The sequence below is a fragment of the Sciurus vulgaris genome, assembly GCF_902686455.1.
Source record: "Sciurus vulgaris genome assembly, chromosome: 15".
In the NCBI taxonomy this organism is placed as follows: Eukaryota; Metazoa; Chordata; class Mammalia; order Rodentia; family Sciuridae; genus Sciurus; species Sciurus vulgaris.
This window is the reverse complement of record NC_136476.1, coordinates 51,208,246-51,222,820: the sequence shown is the minus strand read 5'-3', so window position 1 is coordinate 51,222,820 and position 14,575 is coordinate 51,208,246. Positions and strand designations below refer to the sequence as shown.

At 39.6% G+C, this 14,575-nt stretch overlaps 2 protein-coding genes across 12 annotated transcripts in view; one reads left to right on the top strand and one right to left on the bottom strand.

Moving 5' to 3' along the window:
• UBAP2 (ubiquitin associated protein 2) overlaps positions 1-4,298 on the top strand; it is a 115,787-nt gene extending 111,489 nt beyond the window's left edge. For all 11 annotated transcript variants that reach the window (XM_079113234.1, XM_079113235.1, XM_079113232.1 and 8 more), the window contains one exon: positions 17-4,298. In XM_079113234.1, the coding sequence (XP_078969360.1) occupies positions 17-112 (96 nt within the window). In that variant the 3' untranslated portion in view covers positions 113-4,298. The remainder of the gene's footprint in view (positions 1-16) is intronic.
• Positions 4,299-5,044: 746 nt separating this feature from the next.
• UBE2R2 (ubiquitin conjugating enzyme E2 R2) overlaps positions 5,045-14,575 on the bottom strand; it is a 106,510-nt gene continuing 96,979 nt past the window's right edge. Inside the window, exons 4-5 of the mRNA XM_079113274.1 lie at positions 8,733-8,867; positions 5,045-5,558 (exon numbers count right to left, since the gene is read on the bottom strand). Coding sequence (XP_078969400.1) covers positions 5,339-5,558; positions 8,733-8,867 — 355 coding nt within the window. The 3' untranslated portion in view covers positions 5,045-5,338. The remainder of the gene's footprint in view (positions 5,559-8,732; positions 8,868-14,575) is intronic.

Below are 14,575 nucleotides of genomic sequence, written 5' to 3'. Positions count from 1 at the left end.
TTCTCATTTTCCTCAGAGTGGTTCAGGTCAACGCAGCCAGCCCAGCTCCCTGCAGCCCAAGTCTCAAGCCTCCAAACCCACCTATGGCAACTCTCCATACTGGACAAACTAGACCCCCTAAGAGAGGGGCGGGTTTTGGGTTAGGGCTTACCCTGCGCAGGAGAGAACACTTGGAGCACATTTTGGGGAGCCCGGTGCCTTTCCCTAGAATTTCTGAGACATGTAACTGTCAGCCAAGCCTACCTGGGGAGCTCCCAGACTCACTATTGTATGTAGTGTATTTATGTATCTATTTGTAAATGTAAGCGAAATCCGGGGGAGTTGGGGTGTAGCTGCAGATGGCAGCCAATTCTGCTCTCCCCATCCAGACCCCTTTTCATTGTAGCCAAGTAAGGCCCCTGCACCCCTGATGTGTTCAGGCCTTCCACAGAGTCCCCGATCCCCGGCTCCTAGGGACAGCCACTGGAAGGGCTGGTTCAAGGCATGTTCTGCAGTGGGATCTGATACCAATGAAGAATCACGACTTATCTCACTCCCTTGTAACCATTATTTGAGTTTTCTTCAGCCTGCAATTACTTTATACCTGTTTTTGAAACTGGTCCTTTTGTCATTTGTCATGCTCCCAGTCCAGGGTATCTTGATCTGGGAATAGCAGAGGCGATCCATTGCCCAATGTAAATCTGGGCCCTGTCTTCACATAGAACAGGGGCTTCTGGTCTGGTCCCATCCCTAGAAACTTGCTGCCTTCTGGCTGACCACTTTAAAGTAATCTGATCTCAAGATGTTGGGCCCATCAGCTCCCCTTTAAAATGCAAAGATCTGCTTCCACTTCAGTAAAAGCCCATCTCCAAGCAAAGACTCCTCTATTCCAGTTGTCCTGAACCAGGTGGGCAGTGGTGTCAGGGGTTTTCTCTTGCCCAGTCTCCACCTAATAAAGTTCTGAGAGCATGCACGGTCTCTGTGTGGTGTGGCTGAGGGATGGCCCTGGGAGAAACACCTTGAACTTCACAGAGCTGAAGGGCTGTGACTACAGGCTGTAGGGCTTCAGTTGGCATTTCCTTCTTTGCTGGATCTTCTCTTGGCCCAAATAATACAGGTGAAAAGACATCTAACTTCCTGAGAGGGTCCAAGTTGCATTTAAAGTTTACGTGACTTTTCTTGCAGCTACCTAGGAAGAATCAGCAGGAATGCTAGAGCAGATGATTTCTAAACATCTGCTGACTTTGAAATCTAGAACAAGGCCAAGAACAGAGCAGTTGGCCGGGGAGATTGGGCATGAAAAGGTGTACCTGTCTATCCTTTCTTTGCTTTTTCATCAGCCAGTCTTGACTGGCAGTCAGGGGCCTTGGTGGACTAACAATGTGTGTGTGTTACTAGGCAAGCAGTTCAGAGCCTGGAAGCATTGCTCAAAGAATTAGCCTCTAATTTCTACCCTAATCACTTCTTCAGACCAAGCTAATAAGCAAACAAAAGGAGTACTCCTTTGTGTCCAGTAAGGGTGAATACCCTATCCAAAATGCTTGGCATATTCCAGGTTTTGGAGCATTTATTTTTGGGTTAGGATGCCCAACCTGTATTGGTCAAGTTATGCTTGCAGGACCAGCGTAGGGTCAGAGTTTACCTTTGTTTGCTGGGCCTCTGTAGTTCCCATCAGTTTAGTTCACCAGATGGGAAATGGCTTTTAACCCATAGGTAAGGGGTCCTGCTAAGAAAAACGGTAAAGTTCACAACTAAAACTAAACAGGGACTTTTTATCAAACCATGTTCTTTTCCTTGATTTCCTGCTATTGGCAGCAGGAAGTTGGGATCAGTGATGAAAATAAAATGTTTACCCAAGGAAGGCAGCCAAGTATCCCTCCACCCCTCTAAAGACTTGTGCTGTATTTTGGAATCATATTTGAAACTAATTTAACAAGTGGCTATGCTTTTATGAACTTTCATTGAAAGCCTGAATGAATTGGGATAATTTTTTAGGGAGGGAGATGGATTGGTGGGGACAGGATGCATAATGACGGGTCAGCCAGTTTTGGTGGTGGTGGTCCTTTTTTTTCAGCTGAGTTCTGGGCATAATTTTCAAAGTAACAATGAAAATGTTGAGACCACTATTTAGTTTTAACACAAGGAAAAAAAAAAGAGGGTCATCCCATGGGGAAGTAGCAATACAGGTATATTTTATTTCACATTTTATTAGTAGACAGATGGGCAGAAAAAGACAAAATAAACCACTAAAGGGGGAAGTCAACACAAAATGCATCAGATAATCTTTTCTCATAAGTTAAACTGAAGAAAAACATCTACATTTTCAGCTAAGAAAACTATTAAAGTCAGGTGTGTCCTGCTGGTTTCAGAATAGTTGAAAATTGCATCTGCATCTTTTTAGTTGTAAATGTAAACCTTGTTTATCAGGATGTGAGGGGTGGAAAGTTAATTTTCATCAGAGTACTATACATTTTTCCCTTCCAATCTCTTACTCTATTGCCTCAAACAAGGAAACCAGCAAGTAAAGAAGCAAATAATTGCCAAGGAAGGTTTTGGAAAGAAGGAACTACAAAAGTTTGGCTAGTAGAAAAGAACTCTGGAATGATAAGAACGGAAGGGGAGGACTGTGAGAGAAGCCAACAACGGAATCATGATATTATACTTTCTCCACTCAGCCTCAAAATACACGGAAATGAAGAGCATCCTAGTGAGGCCTCAATTAGAACCAAGAGAAATCTAAAAATGCAGGATTTTGAGTTTACTTCACACCAAATAATTAGCACAACTGTACTCATGAGGTTTTGGCATAAGCCAGAGACCTCCATCCATCCACTCCCAAAAAGAAAAGGAAAAACAACACTTACACACTCAAGTATTTTTCCACAGGATATGTTCTCAGGGACAGAAGTCTGGAACCAGCATCTGGTTTTATATGTCAGTACTATCAGAATATCTACCTGCCAACAAGTCAACATACCTCTGGCTTCTGGAACTGATTATACTCTCATCAGAGGCTGAAGGGCTGAGAGGTATGACCTCCACTTGGCGCTCTGGCTCCCTGAGTCAACATGCAACAGAGGCCAACAGGGCCTAATGGGACAAAGCTGAATAGCACAGCACCTCCCATAATGCCAAGATGCCTGGCCTACCCTGGGAGTGAGATGCTTTAGCAATAGGGAAATGAAAGGCTTGATTTGGGGGCTCCAAGAGAGAGACTGGATGTAAACTTGTAGTAGGGGGCAGGGCCGGGGCCGGGGTGGGGGGTAAATCGAGAACACTGAGAGGCTTTGGCTCCGGAAGGTTTGCAGGTTATCTGGAAGCATTACTTAAGAAGTATGGGGCGCAAGAAGGCTAGTTCCAATATCCTTTAAGTTTTTACTTGGACAACTTCATAGTGCATTGTCCTACAGACAAGTTCCCTGAATCTGTGGAATCACTAGATTTTAAGGGTGCAAATAGCAGCCCTGGCCCTGTGGAGATTACACAAAGATTCTGGGATCAGACTTGACAGTATCCCATACCAATCTTTAATGTGTTAAACATGCTCAAGTAACAGACCAAACTTCAGAGGCCAGAGAGGACTGCTGAGAAATAGCATATATTTGAGAAAGTCTGAAGAGCAATGAAAACCCTGAGATCAGAAAGGAAGGAGGAGCTAAGGAAGTAAGCATCACCTACTCTGACCACCCTAGGATCTGTCCTACCCTTGTCCCTAATCTGCCCTTTGGTTCATTCTGAGTATGATCTGAAAGAGATGACACTGGTGCATAGGGAACGTAAGTAGGACTGCTGTTACCTTGCAGGTACTTTCCTTCTGAAATCTGATTTTATAGCGGGTTTCCCCACTCAGAACACCATGAACTCACATACCTCAATGACAAAAATCACCTTCAAATTCTAAAGTACTTGGATGATGAAGGCTGCTGGATCTCAATCTTAATTGAAGCAACACATGATCGAGACCTGGGAATCAAACCTGCAGAAACTGCGTGGCTAGAAGATCTAGCCTTGCCTGTCTGGAAACTGCCTGCAGGCAACTCCCTTGGTCCTGCCAGAAGAGACAAACCTGGGGAAGCTCCATGCACAATTTCTGCTGCACTCCAAAGCCAAAGTATACTGAAAGTAGAAAAAAATCCAGATCACATTCAATGAAGAAAGTGAACTGAACTGGTCATTCATGTCTCATACACATCCACATTTATCACTATCAGTATAAGCAGCTCAATGAAAACCAAAATCTTAACACATGCACCTAGGATTAATACTGAGTACTTAAGTGGCTACTTAAATAAAATAAACAACAACAACAACAAAAAAAACCCACCCCACGATGACAGAATAGCTTTGAGGGGAAGGCCAGGTTAAATATAAACAGGTGTTTCCGCTCCCAGTGGCCACCAGTAGTTTTGACTATTTCCCTCAGCAGCATCAACCAAAATTGGTGTGATTTTTAATTTTGTTCTCATCACTAAAAATCCACACACACTTAATTTCCACTTTCCCCTCCGACTCACCCCACCCCCTAGTGGGGAAAAAAACAACCCTGCCTTTAAAGAATAAATAGCAACCAAGTGCTTAGTTCTATGTAAAGTATGAATATTTATTTCAGGCTTTAGATCCCAATCAATTTCAAAAAACAAAATGATTTCTCTCCTCAAGAATAGCTGAGGCCTCCGTGTTAGGATGATTTCATGAAGGCTTAAGGAGCACATTTCATCAGGCTTAGCATGAAGTAAGTCCCTGATGCCCACTGTATCCTGGTTAGGAAGGGAAAGAAAGAAAATTCACCACCATAGGGCTGAATAAATGCGCACACACTAATGTAAATGAGCAGCTAAACCTTGGCAAATTTGCTTTTTTTTTTTTTTAAAGTTTGTTTTGTGGGTTTTTTTTTCCTCCGTTTTCTTTTGCTACCCAGTATATGCAGCACTTGTGAACTCCCAACGATTTCCAGCTTTAAACACAATAATGTCTTGAAAAGACTAATTCTTCAGGAATCTAAAAACAGAGCAAACGTGTTTTGCTGTGAACATTCTGCAGAGACGAAGTGAGGCGGGAGTTTGGGTTGTTGTTGGTTTTTTTTGTTTTTTGTTTTTTGTTTTTTTAAAAAAGAATCAATACAGTGATGGAAGGGTAAAGAATGCAAGAATTCAGACATTCTGTGGAGGGTTACTTTCTCTCCATGAAAGGTCCATAAAAAGGAGCAAACTGAGATCCATAAGGGGAGTCAGCAGAAGCTGTGTTTTTTCCCCACCCCCGGTGAATAGGTTTTTGTTGAGGGGCCACTGCTAGGTCCCCACTTGCTCCCCTCCCTTTGGCCTGAGACGGCAGGGCAGTACAGGGGCATCAAAGGAGCACGTCACGACTCCTCGTTCCCAGAATCATCATCATCATAACAGTCGGCATCTTCCTCTTCCTCGTCTTCATCATCAATGTCGTCATCATACAAGTCGTCATAAAGCAAATCTGAGCTGTTGTCATTGGAAGGCACTTTAGTTTTGATGCAGTATTCCGCCAGAGTTGTGGGGACCTTCACTCCATCCTTTTCAGCTTCGGCTTTTGTAGCTGAAACCTGTTTCCTAAAGGGAGAATGACAAAAATAGTTCATTGTCTCTGCTTTGAAAATGGATTTATAATTGAATCAAGATTCCTTATCACACTGCTTCTCAAACTCCAGTTCCTACTGAAAGCATCTGACAGATACTTTATTATACAATACCAAACCCTTTCAACCCATCAGTTACCATTTTGAAGGAGACTTTTCATAATGACTTTTTAGGTGGGGGTAAACTATTGACATGAAGTTTAAACATAGTGGTTCTCAAATATTAAGGAGATAGCAACTAAAAAAGTTTTTTGGTCTAGTCATCGCCAACCTGATTGTGCAGCCCTAACAAATATTAACTTAATCATCCTAATTTGCATTTAGAGTGAAAGTCTATAAATCTGATGCTTGCATTTCAAAAATCTTATTATGATCCAGTCTTGGTTCTCACAGTCACACTGCTTTCTCCAATTGTAACATATTCAGGTGACCCTGGTCTATTTTTTGTGCCTTGAACACATTTAGTTGATTTTCTGACTTTCTCTGATTTATGTGGTTCCTTTCATCACTCAGATCTTGACTTAAATTGCATTCAGAATCTCTCCTAACTCCTGGCCCCACAGTTCTGGGCACTGAACCCAGGGCCTCACACATCCTACACAAGTGCTCTATCACTGAGCTACAAACCCAGTCCCAGAGACAACAAATTTAAATTAGGCATCAGTCACCAACAGCTTCTTGTTATTATCCTCCAGATCACTCTCTACTATTTTTCCCCCCTTTTATGATCTTCCTCACTTGTTCATTCTTCTCTCTTCCCCTATCAGAATGAAAACTCCATCAGAGCAGATGTCATGTTTTTCTTAGTTACATGTACTTCCCCAGTGCCTAGAATACAACCTGGCATATAACAAGTATGCAATAAATATTGATTGTATCAATGAAGAATAGTTTCTATCTACCAACAAATATAAAACCTTGAGTCATCAAAAGGGGGAGGATGTTAGAGCAATCTCATCAATACCTCTTTTACTCTGAATTTTGGTTATGTTGCCATTCTTTATATACTGATGATCCTGAGTCTTCTAAGGCTTCAATCTCTCTGCAGTCTCAGCCCTAAGACATCTTACCAGTTCCCAAGGTTTTAACCAACCTTTCCTTTGTACTGATAGCTCCAACTTACACTTTCTTCAGTGCTCTAGACACTTAGAACCAAAAGCATTTTTGACATCTCCATGCTGATAATATTAACTTTAATTCAGCAAGAGTACATTTTTCCTTTTCTATTTACATAGCCAGGTTTTTTTTTTTTTTTTTCCCCCATTTTTCATGAAAAGCACTGGTTCCTAAAATCATAAATCCCTCTCCAAAAAGTTCTATCGCTTTGCAGCCTAATTTCCTCAGTTTAGTCCATGTTGGTCTTCTGGTCAATCTCAAATAGAATCATCCCTTCCCTACCTAAAATCATGAAGTGACACCCAATCTCCTCTAAAATTAAGAACCACTCTTTCTTATTATGACTTCAATGTCTCTTGAGATATAGTGTCTATCCTGCTTGATTTCCTACTACTTCAAATCAGAATTTACATTCAAGCATTTGAAAACAACTTATAATGTCCTTGACATGCCATGCTGCTTTGTGCCTGTGTCTTAGTTAAACATGTTTCTGTATCCCTTAAAAGACTTTTCTTACCCCCATTTTCTTAAGCCTGAAAAATTCTTTTTTTTTTTTGGGTGCTGGGGATCGAACCCAGGGAAGCACTCTACCGACTGAGCTATCTCCCCATACCCTGAAAAATTCTTGGTAATAAAGCATTATCTTTCCTAGGAACTCTATTGCCTTATATATTCCTTCCAGTATATCTTGTTTGGGAATGTGATTACATTTATTATATTACTTCATTTGTTTGCAAATGCCAAGTATGAGAAAATTCCCCAAGGAGAAAAGCCTGTCACAATGATCTAGCAGAGCACCCTAACCTGGTACTCAATAAATGTTGAAAAAAAAAAAAAAAATAACATTATACAAAGAACAGAAGCATCTTGGAAATATTTGTTTGTTTTTTCAGTTACTGAGTTCTACACCTTGAACAACTGTCTCCACTCCTGCTCCTCTAAATTTTTATGGGTCCAAACAATCACTTTGGGTGGCTGAGAACTGTGGAAGCCTAAACTTTATCCTTGAAATCTTATAACTATGGCTTAGGAAGGGTCTAAAAGTCCCAATGAGCAGAAAACAGATCTGCTGGTTTACATCACTCAGTAGTCACATACACGATTTTCTGGTGCTCTTTTTTTTTTTTTTTTTTTTTTTTTTAAACCTATTACATGGTATCATGCCAAGTAGGTTTATAGAGAGGGACTACTCCATTTGCATAAATTCAGTAGTAACCAAATTCCTAACATTCTCCTACAAAGAATGAGTTGGAACTGTACTTTGGGATCCCATTTTAAAGTATAAAAATGTATTATTATTAAAAGGTGCTGAATATTTTGCAAAATTCTTACGTACTATTATAAAAATCCTGTATCCCTTTGCTTGCTTAGGGGTGTGATTAGGAAATGAAAAGGTTGAGACTGATATCTCCTTTTTTTTTACTCTTACAGATGTAGAAAACTAAACCAAAAGTTAACTGATAAATCATCACAGGACAAGTGGCAAAGCCATAGTAGATTCCAAATCTTCTGGTTCTTATCTAGGTCTTGGTAATACCATATATAAGGGTTGCTAATAAAGAGGATATCCAAAAGATATACTTTCTATTAGGGCCAAAAAATACCAATAAATTAGAGTGCTCCATTAATTAAAATTTTGAAAAGAAAATTGCTCTTTCATATACCCAGAATGTTGGGAATATCTTAGGTAATTATGTTTGTTAAACTTAAGATGTGTTGAAAATTAGAATAAGTTCCCTAAAATGGCTAGGAAGGAGAGTTTACAAATAACTAGTCAAGAACCCAGAAGTGTTGGTTCCTAGAAAATTGAATCTGCAGGACTATTATCTCACATTGGGTGCTCCCTCAATTGCCAAGCTTATTAGGTTCAAGAAGTAATCTTTCCTTCCCACACTATGTATCTAATTGTGAGAAATTATCCTGGAGTAGGACAGGATATTCAAGTTTGACTTAAATCCTTGGTTTCAGCATACACTTTGGTTTGTATGAAGACTTGAACTAATCAAATAGAAGACCAAACAATGTACTTTACCTAATGATTTCAGCATATTCTTTGTCTTTTCCTTTACTGTCCCTCCATTTCCTGAACATAACCGAAGCATCCACATTGGCTGGGGAGAAGGTGTTGGGCTCATTAAGCAGTGAGATTACACTTAATAGAATAGTCCTGAAAACAAAGGAAAAAGTTCAGCCATGAATATACATATTCTGAGTATTCAAAAGTATTCTGCTTTTTTTGGAAAGTACAGATTTTGAGTTTTCCTTCCCTTAAAATTTTTCTGATACAATTTCATTTGAGACTAAAATATTTAAGGCCATGAGATTATCATCATAAAATTTTGTTGCCAGTACTCAGCTATATGGCTGGACTTGAAAATAAGCAACTATCTGGGGGGAAAAAGAATAGGAAATATGTTGCAAGTGTAACAGTCATGCTGCAGAGTATAACAGAACTCTGGAATGCACAGTATGCATGTTCAAGTTTGCAAAAAGTGCATCTCTGGAAGCTTTCAAATATGTTTAAAAAAACATATAGCCAGGTGTGGTAGCACACACCTGTAAAACCAATTGCTCAGGAAGCTAAGGCAGGAGGCTTGCAAGTTTGAGGTCAGCCTGGGCAAGTCACTGAGACCCTGTCTTGAAATTAAAAATTTTAAATAGTGGGTGGGGTAGGGGTGCTAGGGGTATAGCTCAGTGGTACAGTACATGTGAAGCATGCAGGAGGCCTTGGGTTTAATCAATAGTGAAAAAAAATAGTAGCAGGAAAAAGAAAAGCATAAACAGCTTTCAGGCAATTTTTTTATGGGAAAGGGTAAAAATGGTATTACACATCCATATTTTATTTTCATGACCACTTAGAAGATCTGAAAATATTACATATAAGGAAAAGGAAAATAAAACATGAAGAACAAAGGAAAAAGAAAGCTCTGACATGGAAAAACAAACTTCTGAATTATATAAATCTCTATTAAAAAATATTTACCAAGTACCTACTTGTATACCAGAGATACCAAGTGAGATGCTAAATGTTCAATGGTGAGCAAGTTAGATGCCATTCCTAATAATCTAGGACTTCTAAGTCTAGTGGGAGATACAAACAGGCAATTTTCACCCACATACTAAAATTTGACATTTCGATAGTCCATCACAAAGAATAATTTAGAGAAATATTAGAGAAAACCACCAAGGAAGCGTGCTAGGCCTCGAAACACTAGTAATTATTCCTAGGTGTTTTCCCCCTGAAAGTTATGCACACGTGTGTAAGGAAAAAAATAGGAGAAAAAAATTAAATTTCTCTACTTCTTCCTCACTTGTGGGAGGTTATAGATTGCTATTGTTCCAAAATAGCCTTTTGCTCCTGGCCCTGAGAAAAAATTAAGGGAAGGAACCAGGTAATTAGATTTGAGTTGATGAATTTTTTTCCTAAAAGGGTTAAAGAATTTCTGTACGTGGTTGATGATGAAAAGGATTATGAAAAGCACTTTCATAGAAAACTCTTCCCCCTTTAGTTAAAATCCATTTGTTACAAACTTCTTTTTGGTGAAGAAGAACCCTATGGACTCCTCCTCAAGAACTTTCTTAATTTCTTCAGTAATTATATCAAAGACATTTGATCACTGCTAATAATGGAAAATGACAGACATATCATAGAAGTGAAAGAAAAATGTGGGCAAAAAAAATCACATTACAGTTCCTTCAAAAGAAAACATAAAATCAGACAAACAAGATAAGGACAAAGTACGGTACAAAGTAGGTGGGGAATACACATACACACAAGCAAATAGCAAACTGGCAAATACTTTCTACAAACTTCATATTTTTTTAAAGCTTTACTTTTTATTTTTGGTTGTTAATGGACCTGCTGAGGATGGAACCCAGTGCCTCACACATGCTAGGTAAGTGAGCCATAACCCCAGCTCCAATTTTTATATATTTTTTAAGCCAAACAATATTTAAACATGATGAGGTAGCATGAGGGATGTAACTTACTGGTACACAGCTTGTTGAGGATAGGACAAAGCCCTGAGTTTGAACCCCAGCAATGGAAAAAAAAGGGTAAAAAAAAAAAAAAAGAAAAAGAAAAAGAAAAAAAAGTACTTTTAAGGGAGATAGGAAATCAGGACTAGACATACAATGCAACAGGTAATACTGTTATTTGCTCCCTTTCAACCTAGACAATAGTGATATGGGTCTACTCTATCTCTGCTGCTAGCTACTATGTCAATACAAGCACAACTTTAGCAGGACAGAAAATATCATAGTTCAACAAGTAAGACCTGGCTCAAGGGTCCCTGCAAGAAAGAAAAAAAAAATTTTTTTTTTTTTTTGGTTTATTTGGTGGTCTTGTGTGTGTGTGTGTGTGTGTGTGTGTGGGTGGTATGGAGGATTAAACCCAGGGTTGTTTTTACCACTAAGCTACAACCAGACCTTCTGAAGACAGGGTCTCACTAAAGTTGCTTAGGACCTCACTAAATTGCTGAGATTGGTCTCCAGTTTGCAATCTTCCTGCCTCAGCCTACTGAGTTGCATGTGCTACTGAGCTGGGCTTTGTTTTTCTTTTTTCTTTGCTAGGGATTGAACCCAGAGCCTCCTGCATGAGAGGCAAGCACTTTAACACTGAGCTACATCTCCACCCACTTTTTATTTCAAGACAGGGTCTAAATTGTCAGGGATGGCCTCAAATTTGTGATCCTCCTGCCTCAGGCTCCTAAATAGCTGGGATTACAGACATGCACCTGACTGAGAGATTGTTTCTTTGTTTAAAAGATACCTGTCAATATTTAATTCAGCATTAAAACAATTGCACTACTGATTTCTCATTTTTCCAACTGGTCCCAAAGAGATTACATCAAAAGAGATTAATATTTTTAAGCCAATAAGCTGCAGGATGTACACCGAAATAGACCCCACAGAAACCTCACCAAAAAGAGGGGACCGGGTATATAAAGAAACTGAAACATCAGCACACTGCCAGTCCATAGCCTGCAGAGAACTATCTTAACAAGAAGGGGTGGCCAGGAAATGCAATCACAATTTCTCTAGTACTGACAGAGAGACCAAAATGAGATTGCACTTTGAGCAACAGCTTTACATCCACAAAAGGGTGATGAGATGAATGTCATAAAGCTGAATCAGTGGGGAAAAAAAAAACAATTTTTTTTTCTTCCAAAGAGTTGGGAGAACAATTAAGTGGTCACCTCAATGTTAAGGGGCATGTAATCCATTCTGTGAGTGGTTGAGAAGGGTTTGTGATGGGACAGAAATTTTCTCAGTCTTACCATCGTAAGTCAGAAAAGTTCAAAAATTTGCAGAATTAAAGATTGTTGTTTCCCTTCAGTGTATACATGTACCCTCCAAGGCAGCATGTGAGGGGAGGAGGACTTTTTTTCTTTTTTGGGAAGAGGATTTTTACCACTGAACTACGTCCTCAGCTCTTTTTAGTTTATGTTTTGAGACAGTGTCTCACCACATTGCTAAGGCTAGACTTGAACTTGTGTTCCTCCTGGCTCTCAACTTCCAGAACTGCTGGGATTACCAGATGGTGCCACAGCACCCTCCCAATACTCATTCTTAAAAACCTAAGATTATCTTATTTTTATTCATATATTCTCATTCTCTCTCTCTCTCTCTCTCTCTCTCTCTCTCTCTCTTTCTCTCTCTAAGTTTTATTGGCCTACCATAATTTTTGGTTGATTTGTGGAGAAATGAGGCCCAATTCTCTGGCAACGAAAAGGAACACCACATACTGTTGCTTCAACTTGTACTGAGTTTGGATTCTACTCTTACCTTTCTAATTATCCTGGGCCCTTTCAATATTTCATTTCTGCTCTTTGAAAAGAAAGACCAGTAACTCTAGAAGATGACCCAGTTAAAATTCATTTTTCACATTTCAACCCAGAAGAGGGATTTAAAGAGGACATCATGACAAAGAAGTCAGTTGCGACTAGGAAAATGTGGCAGCTGATCCTAAAATATAGTAGGCTTAACTGATACACATATTAGAAACATTTCTTAATGCTGATAAAGCAACTAAGAAATTTAACTGCTGTGCAATGTTGTAACTACTGTTGATTAATGTATCCCTGAGAATGCAAAGTAGGAATGAGAATCTCAGATTTAAATGTATAAAAATTTTAAAATGGGGGCTGGGGAGATAGCTCAGTTGGTAAAGTGCTTACCTTGCAAGCAAATGGAATATTTTAGTTTAAAAAATAAAAATTTTAAATGCATGAAATATATATGTAAAGAAAGAAACTGTTAAGTTTGATATTAGTGGAATATAATGTGGAAAAATTAAGGAAGCAAATAAAATAACCCTGGTCCAGAATGGGGCTTAAAAGAGCCCTAGGACTGACTATAGCTGTTCCCCAGTCTTACCCACCCTGTCACCCCAATGACTGGGGCAGTCTCTGGTACTCTGCCATTTCAGTGAGTTATAGAGAAGACCCAAGAAGATGATTTCCTACCCTATTCCTGAAAGACACTCTTCTATATGAAACAGTGGCTGGTGGGCTGGGTTCACCAATCTAATGCTGCCAATACCACTTTCCAATCCCAGAACCTACATCAGCAATGATAAATAGTTCCAGAGGCAGTACCTCAGAGAAAGCAGTTGTGAACTCTTATGGCAAGGTCTGAATGCGCTCCACCCCCAAATTCTCCCACTAGGTTATAGGAAGAGCATGGATTAAGGTGTGTATTGTTTCTTCCACAAAAGGTATGTGGTGCTGTGTACTTCTAATCAGACATATGTCAGTATAAGGGACCCATATTGCCCACAATCCCACTCTTTTACTGATTAATGCCTACTTCTTAAAACTTTCCAATTCCATAAGGGCAGATCAGCATCTCTTCCCTCCCCACAACATGTCTGGATCTCTTCTTCCAGAGAGTATGCTGGCTTCACCTGGAAGGTAGTAAACAAATGAGCATCTGGATAAATCTCTGGATCCCTACTATTCTAACACCTTTTTCTTACTTTTCCCCTATAGTCAACAACTCTTTTTACTTACAAAATATTCTGATACAGAATGACTTAGTAGTTTCTTTAAAGGAAACTATAGTCCCTTGTTGTTCTTTAGGCTACAAAAGCCCTCAGAATGTTCCTTTAGTTTATAAATAAGCCCACTGAGGTGCTGAATGACAGGCTGAAGTACAGGTGGTCAGGGAGAAATACAAATATTTCAGAATATGAAACCACTTTCAGATACCAGTGCAATGCTGAAGCAAGTCTCCACAAAAGATCAACTGAATGCCATGCTAAACTCCTCTGCTGTCTTGCTACAGCTACCCAAAATCTGGATAATGGAGTTCATAACCTTTATTCAGACAAGCAGCTAACCTTGAAGAATTTAGCAACAAAAGGGTCTAAGGGAAAAGGTTGCCTATCTGAATTATAAATCTTGCCTCTTAACATTTCAGTGCCAAAAATGACCTATAAAAAAAATAACAATTTACTATCCCAAAAACCCCCTAGGAATGAGGGATAGTCCCATTGATAGAGTACTTGCCTAGCGTGAGACCCTGCAAAAGGATCACAAGTTTGAGGCCAGCTTCAGCAACCTTCGGAGGCCCTAAGCAACTTAGTGAGAAAGTGTCTCAAAATAAAAAATAAAAAGTGCTTGGGATGTAGCTCAGAGGTACCCCTGGATTATCCTCCCTTCCCCCAAAAAAATAGGAAAGAAAGAAAAGAAAGACCTTAGGGGTGATTCAGAGCTAACCAGTTGTAGTGGTGAAGCCTCTAAAAAGAAAAGCATAAAAGCAAAGAGATTCCTGTGATGATGTCAGAGGAATGTCCCTAAAGCTGGGCTTAAATAGCCTTTGGGTGGGGGCGGGGGTGCGAGGGAATGATGCTAGTACCCAAGATGCAAAGGA